The following is a 20,952-nucleotide window of genomic DNA, read 5'->3' on the forward strand; positions in this document are numbered from 1 at the left end:
ATCAGTGCACACGTGGATAGTTTTCAATAGAGAGCCACCTTGACAATTCCAATTGCCCCTGGGGCCCTTGGCCTTGTTGTGCTTCTATTCCTGCTCCTGGAATTCCACAGCAGACTGTTTAGGGTGGAAGTTCTGAGAACATATTAATTCCCTGTCTGAATTTTCAACTAGCTTGATTCTAAATCACTAGTAGTCTCAACTGTCTCAGTTGAGGTTGACACAAATCATTTAAAAATGGCTCTGTGAGTTGTGGCTTAACTGAGACGTTTCTCAACTTCATGATGGCCCTTGTCAGGTAGCTCATGAAAAGCACAGTCTGTCTCCACCCCTCTCCCTAAGCACCCACCAGGCTACCTGGTCAAAGAAGAAAAAGAGCTTGTTTAGCTGGTTAGTTCTGGGCATGTGCATGATGACATGTACAATTACTACTACCTATTATTCCTCATGATAAAGTTTCATAGTCAAAACCTGCAATTTGTGGACTGTCTTCTGGGAATATTGTTCTGGACAATAAAATTTTCTGCTAAAGAAGTTTTCCAAATTTTTCATTCTACCATGCTGACAACTATTCTCCTAGAATGTGTGCTGCATATACCTCACACTCCTCTTGCTGCCCTCCGATCCAGGCTCCATTTCCTATATAGTATATAATAACATAACATAATATAATATAATGTTCTATACTCCAGTTTTAGTGTTATTTTCCCAAGTAGCCTCTCTTAGAACATTAGGATTATGGGAAATATCCTTCATGGCTCATTAGGGCAAGAGTATTCCAGTAGAAATGCACATTATTAAGTTGGCATGTCTCAGAATAACTTTTAGATGCCATTACATATTAATCAGAAACTGGCTATGTCATTTTTCTATTATGCAACTTTTAAAAATCTGATTAAATTTTTTTCACTGAATCTTACAGTTAGAAAATACTATATTACATAGATTTTGCACCTTGAAAATAAACTAATGCTTTGTCTTCTCTTTTAAAGCTTTCTATACTTATCTGATTCTCTCTCTCTCTCTCTCTCTCTCTCTCTCTCTCTCTCTCTCTGTGGAGTGTGGGAGTTTGAATTTATCACTTAAAATGTAATATAATATAAATATTCTATATTTTCTATAGTTTATTGGCATTGTTGTTTTTAGTATCCATGTAATAGGCATGTTGATCTGTTAATTTCAAGTTCAGTGGGCTACCTAGGGCATGATAGGAAAATGTGCAGTCATTATACTCCTAACCTACAAGGCTGTGTTCACTCCATAGAAATGTGTAGTCTTACAAAAAATTTTTTACCGAATTTATATATCTAATTACATGACATGGATACATATTCTTTGCTTTTACATAAATAAGATAATCTACAAAATGTTATAAAATGTAGTTTATTCCTCTTATCAATACAGCATATAAATTTGCATATTTTGACATAGTATTGCATCTAATAGATTTAGTGTCATTTATTTGCAACTTTCTATTTACTCCAAATAATCTTATATACACACACACACACACACACACACACACAGAGTTACATAAGCAAGCAAACAAGTGCACAAGCACACATGTACACACGCACTCACACATACCTATTGTACACATTTATAAATACTTTGTAGGGAAGGTTCTTCTCCTCCTCTCTTCTACTCACTCCAGACCACTTATCTCACTGTTCTTACTACTCTAGTACACAATTTACCCTGGTCATTTCACAACTAGGATTAATAATATATTAATATTAATCATTATTATTATTATATTAATATTATACTAATATGAATTTATATTAATAAGAGTTGTAAGAGATAATTTTTCAATAAAGAACAGATTTAAGGTACAAAATTATCTACCAAATTCTATAGTTCTAGAGAAATAACAACAGCAGCAACAACAAATTATATTGGCCAAAAAGATGCAAAGTCTGATAAAAAGCCTTGACCACAGCTTAGATCTCACAAGGTGGGCATGAGTTGCCTGTTTAGAAGAAAAAGCAGAACTGTCAGATTCTAAACAAAAAAAGACTCATTCACATGCACTCCTTTTTAAGCATATGCAATTATACCATCCCTATGGAAGTTAACCCAGGCATTTATTTTTACTAATATATTAAGATTAAAACAACAGCCCTCAGGACACATACCATATCATGCTTGGGTTTTTTTTGTTTTTTTTTGGTTTTTTTTTTCTGAATTCAAGTAAACCACTAATTGCTGTCAATTAGTAGAGGAAATCAAATCCAATGATCATAAGGGATTAATTAGTTTTGATATTGTACCTGCTTAATGGAGCTTAAAGTAGAATTTAAAAAATATTATTTTAAGATTTCAAAGATTTAATGTCTTTAGAAATAAATTTATTAACCTGAGTTACAAATCCAGTTAATGCTTTTCCAGATGTTAAGGCCAAGCAAACTAGATAAATAAAAAATTAATAGTAGTTAAATATTCTGGGAGACTTTAAAAAAAGAGAAGAACATTCGGCTTTTAAAATTTAAACTCCTCCCACCATAGATTGGGTCCAATTCCCCTGCTCCCACAGCTAGGAACCTTCCTCCTACATTTTGTCTAACCTGGGCTTACTGTCTGCTCCCAGAGCAAAGAACCTTCTTCCTACATTTTGCCTAGCATGGGCTTACTGTCACTTTTGTCCCCCCTAGCCCAGTCTCTTCATGGGTTTTTGTACCTTACTAGTTTCCCTGCTTAGAATGCTGTGCCTCAGAGGCATCCTGGCTGCTCCCTCATGGTGCTCCAGAGAACTCTCAGCAGGGATTCAAATGACCCATCTATCCATGCTGAGGACCAGACTCCTGCCTGCCTATGGGCAATCTCTTGGCATATTCCTTTTCTCCTTTTGACTCACTTTTCAGAGTCACTTGAACTTTTATTCACGTGTTAACTGTCTACCAAAATCTAGAATGCATTGGCAAAGGAGTCTTGCCTCCCTGTCTAGCAATGGCCAGTGTTTGCTAGCAGAGACTTGCATACAGCAGGTGCCAGTTCTATCCTGTAATGTCTGAGTAAATCATTGTAGGATAGAGGAATAGAGGGAGTCAAGAATCACAATAAAGTTTTCAATTAAATGTTCAGAATAATAAATCATCAAGATAGCCTTCAGAAGAATATTAAAACTCTTGTGTTTGGGTTTCAATACAATGTATTATTTTAAATATTTCAAATATATAAATGGTCATATTTATATTTTACAGAGATTTCTGTGATAGAAAAATGATTAAAAGAGGAGTTATGTTTATATTAAAAATGAACTTGCATGATGAAAATGCAAGGCTGACCTGTTGTTCATATCTCTGCTTGACGTCCTCCAGCTGCCACAGAAACTCCTTAGATTGCTTCTCACGAAGACACTTGGATCTAGTTAGGTCTGCTTCCACTTTTTCCATCTGTGAAAGTTAAAAATAAAAATTTTAAAAATATATATTTCATAGATTAAAATTTGCCTATCTCTTAAAATCTCAAACCTTAGACACCCCAACAATGAGTGATAAAAGCAAGGCTGGTATGAGAATAGAATGGGTGACTATTTTCGTATACTTTGATAATTTTAAGAAGGGATAAAAATTGGTATACATCTGAATATGTTCTAATGTTATAACTACAATAAAACATGCATTAAGGAAATAAGAGAAAACATAGGTAATCACTACAAGGGGTTAAAGAAAAGCATTAAACAAAACTCAATGTCTTTTTCTTTCCTTTTACGATGTGATTTTTTCCCCCAAATTTAGCCTAAGCTTAACTGGAACTCCTGATTCAGCCTCCCATTAATGAGATTAGAGGAGTATGCCCTCACCAGTAGCTAAAAGTCAACATTTTTATCATTAGAAATTCTTGACAAATTTGACATAGAGAAAATGCACTTCAACACAATAATAAGGTTAATCCCCAAACTAGCCTCACACTATGGAAAGCTGATGGTCCTTCCTCTAAGCAAAGGCACTAGACAAGGACGTCGACTTCCACCCTTTCTTCCACAGCTTTGCCAGTCCCAGTTAAGGCAAGGACATGCTGAGAGAAAGAAAGAGTCCACCAGGAACAGAAATAAAATCATCTCTGATCTAACAAATAGAACCCCCTAAGGAAGTCACTAAAATCTGTTAGAACTAACTAATTCAATAAAGTTGCCAAATACAGAGCAGCAGTCTAACACCAGAAATGCTGATATATGCCACCCACAAAAGAATTTAAGAAAAAAATCCCACTCATAACAAAGTTTAATAATTAGCTATAACTATAAACAAACAGCTAAAGAATGTATGTATCAGAACTATAAAATGCTGATAAAAGAAACCAATGAAAATAATTTAATACAAAGACATCCTGTGCTCTATGATTAGAATAATTAATACTTTTTAAATGTCCATATCAACCAAAGCGATCTACAGATTCAGGCATCCCTACCAAGTTCCAGGATCATTCTCATAGAACTGGATATAACAATCTTAACATTTCCAGAGGACCATAAAAGACTCCTTACAGCCTAAACAATATTGAGCAGAAAAGAACAAAGCTGAAGTTATCATACTAACCAGCATCAAAATATACAGTGAAGCTACAGTTATCAAAAGAGAACGGTGCTGGCATAAAATCAGACACACTGACTCCTGGGATGTGAGTCTAAAAATGAACATTCATCCATAGTCAGATGATTTTCTACATGCATGCCAAGATCACAGAAAAGGATATTTCTTCAAAAAATGGCATCTGGAAAATTGTCTACCTGAGGAGGGTGGAACTGGATTCTTTCCCACAATATGCACAAAATTCAAAATGGATAAAAGATTTAAACATTACACCTGATACTGTAATATGATTAGGAGTAGATATATGAGCAAAGCTTCTTGGCATTAATTACAGTAAAGAGTTCTTGGAACAGCAACAAAATGAACCTCCAACAAAACAAAGAGAGACTATGAAAGGACAAGTTTCTTTACAGTTACTATGACAATTCAGCTGACACTGAATGGAGTATATTTCATAAAGGATCAACACCAAAACAACATGAGAATAAAGACATTAAGAACTAGGCGAAGGGATTGAACATGTGTCTCAAAGGAGACATCCAAATGGCCAATGGATTCATGAAAACAATGTTCAATATCACCAATGATTAGGTAAATACAAATTAAAACCCCAATTAGCATCGTATACCTTTCAGAATAATTATTACTTAAAAGATAAAGACAGTGATAAGGAGAAAGCAGAATAAAAGAAATTGTTGATACTGTAGAAATGTAATAGCACAGTAACTGTAGAAAAGCATGGAGCTTTCTAAACAACTAAAAGCATAGCAATTGTTTGATCTAGTAATCCAAATACATGCATATATCCATAACTGAAATTGATATATTGAAGAGATATTGGCACTCCCATGTTTACTGTGGAGTCATTCGCAGTAGCCAAAATATGAGATCTCTCCAAATATTCACAGGTATGCATACAGGGTGGTGTATTACACATGTAAAACAGAATCCTACCAGATCTTTGAAAAAATAGAGCAACTGGCATTTGCAACAACACAGGTGAGGGTAACATATTAAATGAAATAAGCAAGTTCAGGAAGACAGAATACATGATCTCACCAATGTGTAGAATCTGACAAAATCAAGCTCATAGAGTGACAGCTACCCAAGACCATGGAGAGGAGGAAACATTAGGACATGTTGCCCAGGACAAAGGCTCGGTGACAAGGAAAGAGTGAGTTCTGGTGGCCTGCAGCACTAGGAGGGACTACAGTCCACAGCATAGACTCACAATCATCAAGCAGCCCCCACAGAGAAGGGAAGGGATGAAGAGTCTAACTCTCCTGCAGCAGCAAACTGCATGACAGAAAGATGTGAACTGATGTGATATAAACACATATAATTGTGGCTTGTGAACTGAAAAAATAATGAAATCATTGTATTTTGAGAAAAAAAGCTTTCTTATGAGTGAATGAAAGAATAAACAAAGTTAAAGGGTAAAGTGAGAGGACAGATGGGTGCAGACCTGATCTGAGTAGTAGTTTCAGAGACTCACATGATACAAATTCTTGCTTCTTATTATTTCAGTACAAACAAAATATTAAAAGTAAATAAATTTTAAAATTGAAAATATATAAAGGTATAAAATAAAAATTAGCACTTTATGTATGTAAGCAATATTGTCTGTAATCAGAATAGAAAACAATTAAAACATACAAAAAAACTTTAAAAATACAAATGTTAAGAAAAACCAAAGTAAATAATAATGGCTAATAGTAAAAATGCAATATATTTCACTTTAAATTAATACTGACCGAGAATGCCAAACCCCACTCCATTCTTCCTCCACAATTTAAGCAGAATAAAAAACAAGCCTTACAAAGCTTATCTAAAACTAGAGTTCTCAGTTGCCATAACTACAAAGGATTCTGCTTCCTCACACATCATCATTCCAAATTCCATTCACTTCAAACAAAACCAAAGGGAAGCAAGAGCTCCTTTATTGTGTATCTCTGGCTTCAAGAAAAACCAAGAATACAGGCTGGCAGCCCACCCAGGAGCAGGAGTAGGACTGCAATCATTTCTGTGCTGCTTGGTGCACACAGAAGCAAGAACTAGAATCGGTTAAGGGCATTGGGATCTTCCTGATAGGATCCTCAGACTTACTCCTTGCCAAGGAAGAAATACTTTAGAGAAAACCAGGTACCCAGGGCTTCAACAGTGTACTGTGGGAGTTAATTGTTTCCCAATGTAAGAAAGGTCAAGAGTAACCATCTACAGGAGGTCAAAGATGTCAGGGTCACAGCTGCTGCATATAATATTGCCCTGGCAGTTGCAAAACGATCTCTTTAGTTCTGGACATCTGGGAAGAGGAGGGCAGAAGGTGAAGGAAAGGAGAGAAGGAAAAGGGTATGAATTAGCTCAGAGTTCTCTTTTAAGCCAGAGTATGATGATCTATCCTAATTGTCAACACTATGGGCTTGGAATCACCTAAAAGACATACTTCTGTGCACGTCTGTAATAATGTTATACAGGAACTGACTGAGGAGTCCCACTCTCAATGTGGGTAAAATTGTCTCCCAGGCTGCAGTCCCAGATTAAATAAACAGGAAGAAAGGGAGAATGCAGGCTGAGTGCCAGGATTCATCTTTCTCTGCATTCTGAGGACACGGTGTGATCAGATGATTTATCTGCCTGCTGCCACACCTTCCCCAAAGTGATGGACTGCACCTCAAACTGTAAGCCAAAACAAACCCTTTCCCTCTAAACTTCTGCAAGCCTAAATTCCTGTCAGTAGCAACTTAACTGAACTATTTGCATATTATTCCTTTGAAGTGGTGCATTAAACATTCACCACTTTCTATAACAGAGGAGTCTTTAAATGGATGACTCCTGATTCCCTACATGAAATCTGGTTCTAGGAAAAAGAAAGAATGGACAATGGATGAGTATATAGCATTTTCCATCAACTACAGTCATAAAAAGTAACTGGTCACATTACAGTCCGGCATGAGCACTGAGCAGGTCCCAGGTGGCAGTTCTGCCACCAATCTCACAGAACCCAGAGGAAGAGAGGCTCCCAGGAGCTCTAACCCAGGCAGTATCTTAGGTAAGCAGACAGCAACACCTGTCCCAAACAGGGAGTAACTGGGACCCACTAGGACCCAGGAAGTCACTCCTAGCCCACAGCACTGGTTCCTTCCTGTGTGCACCTGAGCACTGAGCAGATCTCGGGCCCCAGCTCTAACCCCAGTAGTTACACACCCAACACAGTTCTGATACAACCAAGATAATAAGAAAGACGGGCTCCAGTCAGAGACAGGGCAGGTAGCACTAAGAAGATCCAGATGGCGAAAAGCAAGCACAAGAATATAAGCATCAGCAACCCAGGGTACATGGCATCATCAGAACCTAGTTCTCCCACACTAGAAAGTCCTGAATTCCCCATATCACCAGGAAAGCAAGAGTCAGATCTAAAATCACTTCTAATGATGATGATAGAGGACTTTAAGAAGGTCATAAACTACACTCTCGAAGAATTTGAGGAGAACACAGGTAAACAGGTAGACACCCTTAAAAAGGAAACACAAAAATCTCTTAAAGAATTACAAGAGAACATAACCAAACAGGTGAAGGAATTGAACAAAACCATCCAGGACATAAAAATGAAAGTAGAAATAATTAAAAAAAAATCACATAGGGAGACTACCCTGGAGATAGAAAACCTAGGAAAGAAACCAGAAGTCATAGACGCAAACATCACCAACAGAATACAAGAAATAGAAGAGAGAATCTCAGGTGCAGAAGGTACCATAGAAAATATTGACAAAACTATCAAAGAAAACGCAAAATGCAAAAAATTATTAACACAAAATATCCCAGAAATCCAAGAGACAACGAGAAGACCAAACCTAAGGATAATAGATATAGATGAGAGTGAAGATTCCCAACTTAAAGGGCTAATAAATATCTTCAACAAAATTATAGAAGAAAACTTCCCTAACCTAAAAAAAAGAAATGCCCATAAACATACAAGAAGTCTACAGAACACCAAATACACTAGACCAGAAAAGAAATACCTCCCGTCACATAATAATCAAAACACCACATGCACAAAACAAAGAAAGAATATTAAATGCAGTAAGGGAAAAAGGCCAAGTAACATATAAAGGCAGACCTATCAGAATTACACCAGACTTCTCACCAGATACTATAAAAGCTAGAAGATGCTGGACAGATGTCATACAGACCCTAAGAGAACACAAATGGCAGCCCAGGCTACTATACCCAGAAAAACTCTCAATTACCATAGGTGGAGAAACCAAGATATTCCACAACAAAACAAAATTTATGCAGTATCTTTCCACAAACCCAGCATTACAAAGGATAATAGCAGGAAAGCTCCAATACAAGGAGGAAAATTATACCCTAGAAAGAGCAAGAAAGTAATCCTCTTCCAACAAATCCAAAAGAAGATAGCCACACAAAGATAATTCCACTTGTAATAACAAAAAATAACAGGAAGCAACAATCACTGTTCCTTAATATCTCTTAACATCAACGGACTCAATTCCCCAATTAAAAGACATAGGCTAATGAACTGGATACATAAACAGGATCCAGCATTTCGCTGCATACAGGAAACCCACCTCAGTGACAAAGACAGACTCTACCTTAGAGTAAAAGACTGGAAAAATTTTTTTCAAGCAAATAGTCCTAAGAAACAAGCTGGAGTAGCCATTCTAGAATCTCCAGCCAGAGAACACAAAGGGAGGGACTCATGGCTCCACCTGTATATGTAGTTGAGGGTGGCCTAGCCAGGCATCAGTGGAAGTGGATGGCCTTGGTGCTTGAAAGTTTGGATTCCCTAGTGTTGGGGAATTTCAAGGGCAGGAGGTGGTAATGGGAGGTTGGTGGGAGCACACCCTCATAGAAACTCCCAGAATTATATAGATTAGACATGACAGAGGCAGGCTGCCAGAAGACTAGATTCCAGAATTCAAACAAAAAATTATCTTGATACTAAAATTGGATATTGCAGAATACACAGCCTTGGTATATCTACTCATCAAGCAAGCTGAGCAGACCTGCTTGATCCTCTGATGTCCTGGAATTTCAGCCGAATACAGTGAAGATACAGAGTCAGAGGCTTATCAATTTACCCTTCCCCCCGGCCCTCTTCTAATATCTCAATGCCCATAATCAGCTTGAAGAAGTTAATGAAGAGTTGGCGCTCCTATTCCCTGGGCTTGGAGACTGAGGTGGTTAATATTGGGTTGTCTTTCTAGGGAAAAGTAATGGTTTTGTTGGAACAGGGAGGATTAGCTAGGCTTTATTGCGTAGCCATAATCTATTCGTAGAAATATGTATAATTGTTACTAAGATGAAGTTATAATTTCTTAAATGGTACAAAATTTATTCTGATTTCAAATTTAAGGTTTTCATTGGTACAAGCTTCTTATTGATATAAAAGTGAGATGAATATTGTTACTCTCATAGGCACTGTGCCTATATAACACATTTAGAAATACAAGGCTTAGACCCAGTCCTTCTTTAAATTTTTTAACTGATTTGAGATGGTTAGCCTGTGAGTTGAGGGCCTATAGCAAATTCATGGCTTTGAGTTTATTGTTAGGCTGTTTTCTATATTTTATTTAGAAATAGCTGAGAGGAGTTAACAGACAACAGTCCAGATTGCCTTACATGGATACATGGATAGTTGGTTTTCAAAACGTCAGAAGTCCACAGAATTGACATTACAAACATTTCTGTATTAGTGTTCATTTTGATTAGAGACTTGTATGTTCCTAACAGCTTCCTGTCTTGGATTCTAGGAAGAAATTGAGCATCTTTGGAGTTACTCCAGTTGTGGTGAGACAGCCACTAGGCAAGAATTGCCTCTTTTCATCTACAGACAAATTACTGTCCAGCAAAGGACACACTTGAAGAATAGTTGACTGATTATATCTGCCTAGCCAGAGTAATCAGCTCTTAATAATTCTGCATCACTAGGTCTGTCAGATGATCCTGGGCCAGAAGGCTGAAGATCAGATGCTCTAATGTTTTGTAGTATAGGTAGTTCAGGTGTTCAGCGGTTTCTATAAATTGTCTAAGTTTTAGAAGCTATGCTTTATGCTTCCCATAATTTCAGTTAACTCAGTCATTCTGGATTTATGATGAGGTTGAAAACTTATAGTCTCATAGCCAATCCTGGCTATTTATTTTGAGAGAAAAGATTTGAGAAGATGGTTTTCAGCTGACATTCATTCTAAAGTAAAGAAAAAAAGCCAGGTTCAGAACTAAGTCTTTTTTTTATTTATTTTTATTGGATATTATATATACAATTCAGATTTTATCCCCTTACCCCCATCGCCCCACCACCAAGGTACCTCCTATACAATACCCCCTCCTCATGCTCCTAAGAGAATGTGCCCCCTACCTACCCACCCACTCCTACCTCCCCACCCTCAAATTCTCCCCCACTCAGTGTTCATTTTTCATAGGACCAAGAATCTCTTCTCCCACCTATGCCCAATAAGGCTGTCCTCCCCTTCATGTACAGATGGAGTCATGGGTCCCTCCCTATGTCCTCCCAGGCTGGTGGTTTAGGCCTTGGGGAGCTCTGGTTGGTTGGTATTGTTACTCTCCTCCTGGGGCCACAAACCCTTTCTGCTCCTTCAGTCTTCTCTCTAGCTTCTCTGCTGGGAGACCCTTGATCAGATCAGTGGTTAGCTATGAACGTCAGTCTCTGAATGTGTCAGCCTTTGGCTGACCTCTAAGGAAACAGCTATATCAGGCTTTTGTCAGCATGCACTTCCTGCCATCCACATCAGTGTCTACATTTGGTGACTGACTGTACATGGGATGGATACCCAGGTGGAATGGTCTTCAGATGGCCCCTCCTTCAGTTTCTGTCCCACACTTTGTTTTCATATTTGCTCACTTGAGTATTTTTGTTACTCCTTCTAAGTAGAACCGAGGCATCCACACTTTGTCTTCCTTCTTCATGAGCTTCATGTGGTCTGTGAGTTGAGTCCTCGCTATTCTAAGCTTTTGGGCTAACATCCACTTACCAGTGAGTAAATACCATGTGTGTTCTTTTGTGATTGGGTTAACTCACTCAGGATGTTAATTTCTAGTTCCATCCATTTACCTAAGAATTTCTCAAATTCATTATTTTTAATAGCTGAGTAATACTCCATTGTGTAAATGTACCACGTTTTTTGTATCCATTCCTCCATGACAGAGCCTGACTCAGTGAATAAGGTGGCAGAGCTATTAAGGGTGACCTCTGAGATCAACTTCAAACCTTTGTACCCACACACACTCATGTTCACATGTATGCACAAACTGGATACATATCCATGCACACCCACAAATCTACACAGATAAAGAAGAAAAAAGCTAGCAGAAAGCTAAATAAATAATTATTTATATGCCCGACTAAATAGAGATTAAAAATATAAGTCCTAGATGAATCTACTGCTTCATTCTCTTGCAGAATTTAATCTATACCAGCCACATACTATTTATATAATTGATAATCTTGAATGGGAGATTCTCATCTAGCACGTATTCCCATTATATTTTAACATTTTGTTCAACATTTATTCAAGCTCCCCCAGTAAGAATCACTTGATTGATGTGTGAAAAGGCTAGCTGTATGTATTCCATCACACATGGAATCCCTCAGTACTTATACAAATGGTGCTTTCATATCTTGGAAATCTGATTCTACTTGGAAACTCTATGTAATAGAAACCATTCCTTCAACAAGAGACAACCAAAAGAACATCCTGCTTGTGTCATCACTATTAGTATTCAAAAGTGTGAATTAACGCCACCCAGCAACCCAGGCTTGGCAAGCACTTCTCTTGAAAGCAGGCCATGGAGACAGGGAATGTAGAAAAGTAAAAGGATACCAGAAGCATGCACTACTTAGGGCCCTGTGTGAACTTACTCAGCTCACAGAGACATGAGCAGAAGAACGTAAACACATGGACTCTTATGGTGGTCTGGCAGGTGTGGTGGAGTTGGAAATAAGCCTGGCATAGCACAGAACAGAGATGGTCTGAGGAGTGATCCAATAGACATGGTATTCCCAAAAGCAAATTTCCAAATGTTACCTGTCATCTCTAACTATCCACATTTGATGGCTACCTCATTTTATGTATGGGTAAGGTTATTAAAATAATGTTCTCACAGTCAGACTGAGCTGTAAACTCTGTGACTGAACTGGCAAGGCAAGATACAGCCATGAGCTCAATAGTGGCATGTATATTGTGAGAGTAGTCGAGTGCTTTCTGGCCCATTCCACAGGAGGAAACGCATAGCTGTTACTGTTAATATGGACAAGGACCTATAGCTAGAGAGTTCACCCCACGGTCAAGTCTACTGCTATTACCTTCTAAATATGTATCTCTATAGCCATAGACTAGTACAGCTCCCAGTCCTCATCAGAGAAACATCTTTGTATAGTGAGCTGCAGTTAATAAAGAGACTCACAAATAGTCAAACTTCAGAGAACAAGTGTTGGTGGATGGCTCACCTATACATGGAACATCTATGTCACATGACCTGTCCACAAAGCTCAGGTAACATTGTAGAAAGAGGGTGGGAAAGACTGTACAAGCCATAAGTCAGGGAAGACTACAGCAATACAGTATCTTCTGGACATGGCAGGGCTGCTGCATAAATGAGATCATAGCAGCTGTAGTTGCTTGCACAAGATAAAACCAGTCAATATTCCATCATGGATGGTAGATATGGACCCCAACCTCCAGCTAAGAACCTAATGAGAGTCAGTGCTGCTAGGGAAGGGGACGCTGTTTCCTTTGTGAGTGCAGTCTCTGTGAGCTGAGGATGATCCAGTCGATGGCCTTACCCCTGAATCCATGGGCGTTCAGCATTAACTGAATGCAGTGGGTTGTAAAGAAGAGGGGGAGTGAGACATGGGACAAAGAAATAATGAAATTTGGAGGGTGACGTGAAGGGAGGATCTAGAAAGAATAGGAGGGTAGGGATGGGAGGTAAGTATGATGGAAATGCATTGTGTGAATGTATAATTTATATATGTACTTACTCTCAAAATATAAAACTGTCATACAACAAAATAATGTGCATATACATACAAGTAACATTGTACATATGGATATACATATATATACAGGATATATATGTCCTGTGTGTGAATGTGTATGTGTGTGTGTATATGTGTGTGTGTGTATATATATATATATATATATATATATATATATATATATATCCTGTTCCATATATATCTCCTGTTGTACACACACATATGTAACAATTAATTTAAAAGGGGGCCATGAAATTAATGAAAAAAGAGGGCAAGCAGGGTTTTATAAGGGGATTTGGAAAGAGAAAAGGGAAGGGAAAAATGATGTAATTATAATCTTAAAAATGAAATAATTAAATTATAATACCAATAATGGCTCTTGAGATTACATTATTATCAGGTCTTTCAGTTCTTTTATATATTTTGCCAAGCTGGCATTACATTGTTACCCAAACAAAATAAGGGCACATACATATATGCACACATACACACAGATACATTAAAAATAAATAAAAGGTTAATATCTCTGATGAATAACAATGCAAAAAATTTCAAATTCAATTAATACATTTAAATTGTCATTCACAATTGATTAATTTGGATTTAATCATAAAGATGGTTCAGTATATGTAAATTAGTAAATGTTCACATCATATAAGAGTAATCAAAGAGAAAATATCTCATGATCATCTCAATAATTTCTAAAAAAATCATCATACATCTCTTCATAACCAAAGTCCTGAAGAAATTATTAAGAAATACATGTCTCATGATAATAAGGTCTATATACAACAAACCTATAGGTAATATTATATAAAAAAGTAAAAACAAAGTATTTTTGATGGAATCAGGTATGGAACGATGGTGTCCACTCCCACATTATCCAGCACAATCCTAGAGGTCGTGAAAGGTAACAAGAATGAAGTTCATCTATGCTTGCAGACAATATAGTCCTATACACAAAAGACGATAAAGATGCACCATAAATGTTACAGCACTGATAAACACTTGGCAAAGCAGCGGTATCCAATATCAAGAAATAAAAGCCAGTAATTTTCCATCCCCCTCCCCAAATGAGCTCACCAAGAAAGAAATCAGGAAAATAATCTCATAAGAGCTTAAAATAAATAAAATACTGGAGAGTAAATCTAACAAAGAAGTGAAGGATATCTACAATAAAAATTTTTAAATAATGAGAAAAAATGAAGAAGGCATGAGGAAGAACTCACATTCTTATGAATGGACAGACTATCATGAAAATGCCTATATTTCTACAAGCAAATCACAGATTCAATACAAACTGCATCAAAATTCCAGTAAGATTACTCATGTACCTAGGGAAACAAACTCTAAAGTCCTTATGGCAGCACCGAGATCCCAGAGAGCCAGAGCAATCCTGAGACAAGAGAGCAGTGCTGGACACAGCACAACACCTTTTCTCAAATAACTCGACTGAGCAACAAATAACAAAAAGAGAAGCACACACAAGTGTACCAGGAGGGAGGACCCTAAATAAACAGCTAGAGCAACCTAGATCTTGACAAATATGCCAAAACCATACATTATAAAAAAGACAACCTTGTCAACAAATGGTGGGAGAAAAACCAGATGTCCACAAGTAGAAGAAAAATAAAACTAGAACTCAGGCTTTCAGACAACACAAAAATCAACTAAATGAATGGAAGACTAATTTAAGAGCTGAAAGTGTTGAAAAAACCAGGGAGAAACATTTAGGATACAGGCACAGTCAGGAACTTGATGAAGAAGACTTCAACAGAGCAGGAAAGAAAAGACAGATGACAAGCAGTGCTGTATGAAAAGGCTTCTGCACAGCAAAAGAGGCCAACCAGGGAACAGATGGGATGGGATGGTGTCTTTCCTAGCTTATATCTGACAGTATTATGTAGATTATACAAAGAACTGTCATGTGGTCCAGCTCCTATTCTGGGTGTACACCTGAAACAATCAGGCACACACACACCAAAGAACTTCAAGCATATCCATGTTTAGTGCAGCAGAATAAGCTGAAGTGTATGTTACGAGAAAGATAAAGAAAGAACTGTGGTATATAGACCAGAGCAGTATTCATCCATAAAGAAGAGTGAAATCATTTACATTTCTCTGATGACTAAGGACTCAACATTTCTTTAAGGGAAATGCAAATCATACCAACCCTGAGATTCCACCTTACACCAATCAGAAAGGCTGAGATCAAAATCTCAGGTGACAGCACATGTTGGCAAGGATGTGGAGAAAGAGGAACACTCCTCCATTGCTGGTAAGATTTGCAAACTGGTACAACCACTCTGGAAATCAATCTGGAGATTCCTCAGAAAATTGGAAATAGATCTACCTAAAGACTCAGCTATACCACTCCTGGGCATATACCCAAAGGATGCCCTACCATGCCATAGGGGCATGTGCTTCACTATGTTCATAGAGGCCTTATCTGTGATAGCCAGAAGCTGAAAACAAGCCATATGTCCCACAATAAATGAATGGATACAGAAAATTTGCTTTATTTACACAATGGAATACTATTCAGCTATTAAGAATGAGGACATCATGAGTTTTACAGGCAAATAGATGGAACTAGAAAATATCATCCTGAGTGAGGTAACTCAGACCCAAAAGGACATGCATGGTATGTACTCACTAATAAGTGGATATTAGCCAAAAAAAAAAAAAAAAAAAAAAAAAAAAAGTACAGAATATCTAGGGTACAACACACAGAACTCTAGAAGGTTACCATGCAGAAGGGCCCAAGTGAGGATGATTCAATCCCACTTGGGAGGAAGAAGAAAACAGAGGGAGGAAAGGAGGGACCTGGGTGGGAGAGGGGAAAAGGAGAACAGGATCATGTATGGGGGTGGGGACAGGAGAGAAGCCCAGAGGGCCAGAAGAATGAATTGAAATATACAACCTGTGGAAGGGGGAGATCCTCTAGAATGTACCAGAGACCTGGGAGGTGAGAGCCTCTCAGGACTCAAAGGGAGGGACCTTAGATGAAATGCCCAACAGTGGGGAGAGGAAACTCAAGGAGTCCACCTTCAGGAGAAAGACAGGGCATCAAGTGGAGAGATAGGGTTGCTATCCCATAGTCAAACCTCTGAACCAGAATTGTTCCTGTCTCAAAGAACTGCAGGGATAAAAATGAAGAAGAGACAGGAAAAGGTGGTCCAGTGACCAGCCCAACTTGAGATCCATCTCAAGAGGAGGCTCCAAGGCCTGACACTATTACTGATGCTATGGTGTGTGTACATATAGACAGAAGCCTAGCATGGCTGTCCTGAGAGGCCCAAAAAGCATCTGACTGAATCAGGCGCAGATACACTCAACCATTGGACTGAAGTCAGGGACCCCTGTTGTTGAATTAGGGAACAGCTGGAAGAAGCTGAGGAGTAGGGCAACCCCATAGGAAGACCAGCAGTGTCAACTAACCTGGACCACTGAGATCTCTCAAACACTGAACCACCAACTAAGCAGCATACAGGAGCTAGTCAGAGGCCTCCAACACAAGTACCTCAGAGGACTGCCTGCTCTGGCCTCAGTGGAAGAAGATGCAAGCCTAACTCTGAAGAGACTTGAGGTCCCAAGGAGTGAGGAAGCCTGGTGGGGCTAAAACATCATCTTGGAGACAGGGGCAAGGAGGAATGAGACAAAAAACTGTGGGAGGGCAGACCGAGGGAGGGGAATGAGTAGATTGTAAAATAATAATAATAATAAAGGTAATTACCTCCCCGCCAAAAATACCTTTAAGAGTGAATGCTGTTTGCTAGAGAATTGATACAATTGGCCATTGTCTTATAAGTGAAATATGCCAGACTTAGCAAAGCAAATATATATGTCTCATTAATGGATCTTTGACTTTAGATAAAGACATAAAATAGTGTGTGTGTGTGTGTGTGTGTGTGTGTGTGTGTGTATTGACATGAGTCTGAAGAAACTCAATCTAGGGGATGAAGGAGATTAGGATGGGATAAAGTGAGAAGGAGAATCTGTGGAGTGAGCTGTGACTGTGAATATATGTCCTTAAAATTCTCAATAAGTAAAAATTAATAAAACATGTTATCTGCAGAAAAATCATAAATGGGGACTTCTGCCTCTTATGACATAACCAAGTAATCTTTTCTTTTTCTTTCTATCTGCATGCCATACTACATTAGTCCACAGTGGTGTCCTCTCTCCTCTCATCTCCTCTCATTTCCCCTGTTCTTTGTTCTGGGAGTGTAACTTTAGCCAACTGTGATAATGTTTCTGAACCATCATCTGGGCTGGACCCACTGTTCTCCACTTCTCCATCTACCCTCCAGGGGTTCCTCTCGCACTGCTAGCCCTCCTGCTTCTCTACACACACTCGCTTTACTGTTTCTCTGTTCATAGGGTGAAGGTGAGGATGCTGGCTTAAGAATTTTCTCTTTGGATATAGGTACTTCAAGCTATAAATTTTTCTTAATTTATTGCTTTACCTGAACTGAAAAAAAATTGGTATATCATAATTTTTGCTTTAAATTGGGTCAAAATATTCTCCTATTTTCTTTGTTTTACTGTGACACATGAATTATTTTAAAAATTCTATTGTTTATATGTTTCAAATATTTGAGTGTTTCACTGATTTTTTTTGTCATTTATTTCTAAGTTACAATAATGTGGCTGAAAGAACACACTGAGCATCATTTTAATTCTTTTACATTGATTAAGACTGGCCTTGTGGCCAAGCACATCCTCTGTTCTGGAGTGCTCCATGAGGACCTGCAGTCTCTGGGTGCAGGTGACTAAAATCACAACCCAAGTCTCAAATTCACCCAAGTGGTACAATCAAAAACAATTTGGCATGATAAAAAACTTTCCAACTTATACAAAATAAAAATTTACCCAAAGAATGAGACAAGACCCCTGGCTTTGAAATGCATTCAGTTGTTGTGAGATTTAAAGAAGCCTCAACATAGTCTAAAGTATTCTAACAGAACTCAGAGATTAGAAACCATTTGGTATAGACTTTTCTGGTTTTATATTCGTTCATCCACAGGCTTTGAGACATCCATTTGTTGAGAATTATCAATACCCAATCTTTTTCATTGCCCTGCATGTTATTTATTAGCTCCCGTTCATGTTCATCCTTTCATTTGTTGAGTAGTATCTGAATTACTGAAGTTTGGGACATTTGTGAAGAAAGTTGCCATCAATATTTGTGCTTAAGTTCTTATCTACACCTGTTTTTACTTTTTTTCATTAAATACAAGAATCCCTGATATACAGTATATTTGGCTATTTAACTAACTGGCAACCTTCTAAAATGACAACACTATTTTACATGTTTTCTAATAACATATAAGCACTCCAACTGTGTCACACTTCTTATCCTTTGCTCATCTTTATCATTCTAGCTATTCAGTCTAAAGAAGAGTGACATATCATTTTGGTTTCATTTGCATCTCATTAGTGAGATATTTGAGACCTTTTCCTGTGCTTACTCATCATTAATATATCTTCTGTGAGGTGTTTCTAAGATTTTTTGCCTATTTTTGATTGGGCTATTTGTCTTTTTATTGAGTTATATTGATATCATCCATATTTTATACTCAAATTCTTTGAAATGTAGAAATTAAAATATTTTTCCCCAGCCTTTCTTTTTTTGGTAATTTATTGGAGTCTTTCAGAGAGCAAAACTCTTTCATTTTGGTGAAGTCAATATGGGAGTTTCAGTTCAAATTGAATTTCCAGTTTTATTACATTATGGTAAATAACATGTCTTTTTGATATGTCAAATTTTAGAAATAAAATATTTTGTGTATGGTCTGCTAAATTTCAGAACTGATTTACAAGAGTAAAAATTTAATTGCCACTATACAGTAGAAAGTAGAAAATTCATCTGGTTCATCTCTGCAGTCTAATAGACAGAGAAAACTGTGGAAGTACAAGATGACTGTGACCTCTCTGTGCGTCCCTAACACCTTCCCAAACACGGGACACAAGCAGGCCTGCCTTTGACACACAAACACAAGCCCTTTGCTCTAGTTTGCTGACTTGTATTAATTCTAATTTGTATGATGTTTTAATACAGTTCTCCTTCATTTCCCCTGAAAAGAAGTGAAACATTTCCACCATCCTTTTAACAAAAGTTTCGGTTAATTTTATTCTAGTTGTGTCTTTTATAAAAGCATATTTATAGATTTAGTCTGTTAATACTACTCATTAAGCAGAAAAAAAAACCTGTTAATATTTACAACTGCATGAGTGTTCTCTGCTGTAGTCTTGACATTGCACTGCCCTCTGGTTTCATTCTTTGGCAATATTCCCTCTCAGGTTCTACAATTATCTTCTCAAGATACTTATGAACATGTGCATCTAGCTAATTAATGGTTTAGTGCCTACATATTGTTCAAATCATAAACTGGCTTAAACCAGTATTTCTACCTAAACAAAATTTGGTGCAAAGGAACTTCCATCTACAATGTCAGTTGTGCAAGCAGGTTTTAAGTTAACCTGATACTATAGGCCATCTGTAAGCAGCAGAGCAGAAGTAAGTTACCACAATGACCCTTAGCCAATCCCAGGCTGAAGGCTTCCATGTAATATCTAAAGAAGGCAGCAGGCAAAGTGGACCAATCAGGAAATAACTGTTAGTCATTCCTATCTCTTTGTTTATAAAAGCCACTCAACCACACTATTAGAATGGGGTGCTATGGATTCTGAACCAATTTTTTTTCACTATAGTACCTGGTTCTAAAACTTTTAAAAGAAAACTCCATGATCAAGTAAACTTTACAAAGCTGAACTGGTCTTCATTGTTTTGCTTGTTTGCTTTCCTCTACTTAAAGTTTTAAACATTGACACCCAATAAAAACATAACACCCCTTTGCTTGGTCCTTTTGGTTGGGGCAGACAACTTGCTGGTTTGCCCCCATGAAGACACCATATCCTAAGCCATCCTAGAGGAACCACAGCACTCAGAGCAATGAGTAAGAACCCTCTCCCACAGCCCTAAGCCCCAGAGCAGCAACTCGGAGCCTGGGGCACTCCAGACCCATCAGCTAACCAAACCCAACTTCTCCTGAACACCACTCCCCTTCCACCTCTCTCTTAGTCCTCAACAAGATAGACAAACCCTTAGCCAGACTAACCAGAGGGCACAAAGACAGTATCCAAATTATCAAAATCAGAAATGAAAAGGGAGACATAACAACAGACTGAGGAAATTCAAAGAATCATCAGATCCTACTACAAAACCCTATACTCAACAAAACTAGAAAATTTGGATGAAATGGACAATTTTCTAGATAGATACCGGGTATCAAAGTTAAATCAGGAGCAGATAAACCACCTTAACAGTCCCATAACCCCTAAAGAAATAGCAGCAGTCATTAAAAGTCTCCCCAGCAAAAAAAAGTCTGGAACCAG

The 20,952-nt window shown here is 37.8% G+C and overlaps 1 protein-coding gene across 3 annotated transcripts in view; it reads right to left on the bottom strand.

The window, feature by feature from the left end:
• Positions 1-20,952, bottom strand: part of Cep112 (centrosomal protein 112) — a 407,052-nt gene that overhangs the window by 237,191 nt on the left and 148,909 nt on the right. For all 3 annotated transcript variants that reach the window (XM_034505950.2, XM_076935566.1, XM_076935567.1), the window contains exon 19: positions 3,285-3,392. In XM_034505950.2, the coding sequence (XP_034361841.2) occupies positions 3,285-3,392 (108 nt within the window). The remainder of the gene's footprint in view (positions 1-3,284; positions 3,393-20,952) is intronic.

The sequence above is a fragment of the Arvicanthis niloticus genome, chromosome 6, assembly GCF_011762505.2.
Source record: "Arvicanthis niloticus isolate mArvNil1 chromosome 6, mArvNil1.pat.X, whole genome shotgun sequence".
NCBI classification, from domain to species: Eukaryota; Metazoa; Chordata; class Mammalia; order Rodentia; family Muridae; genus Arvicanthis; species Arvicanthis niloticus.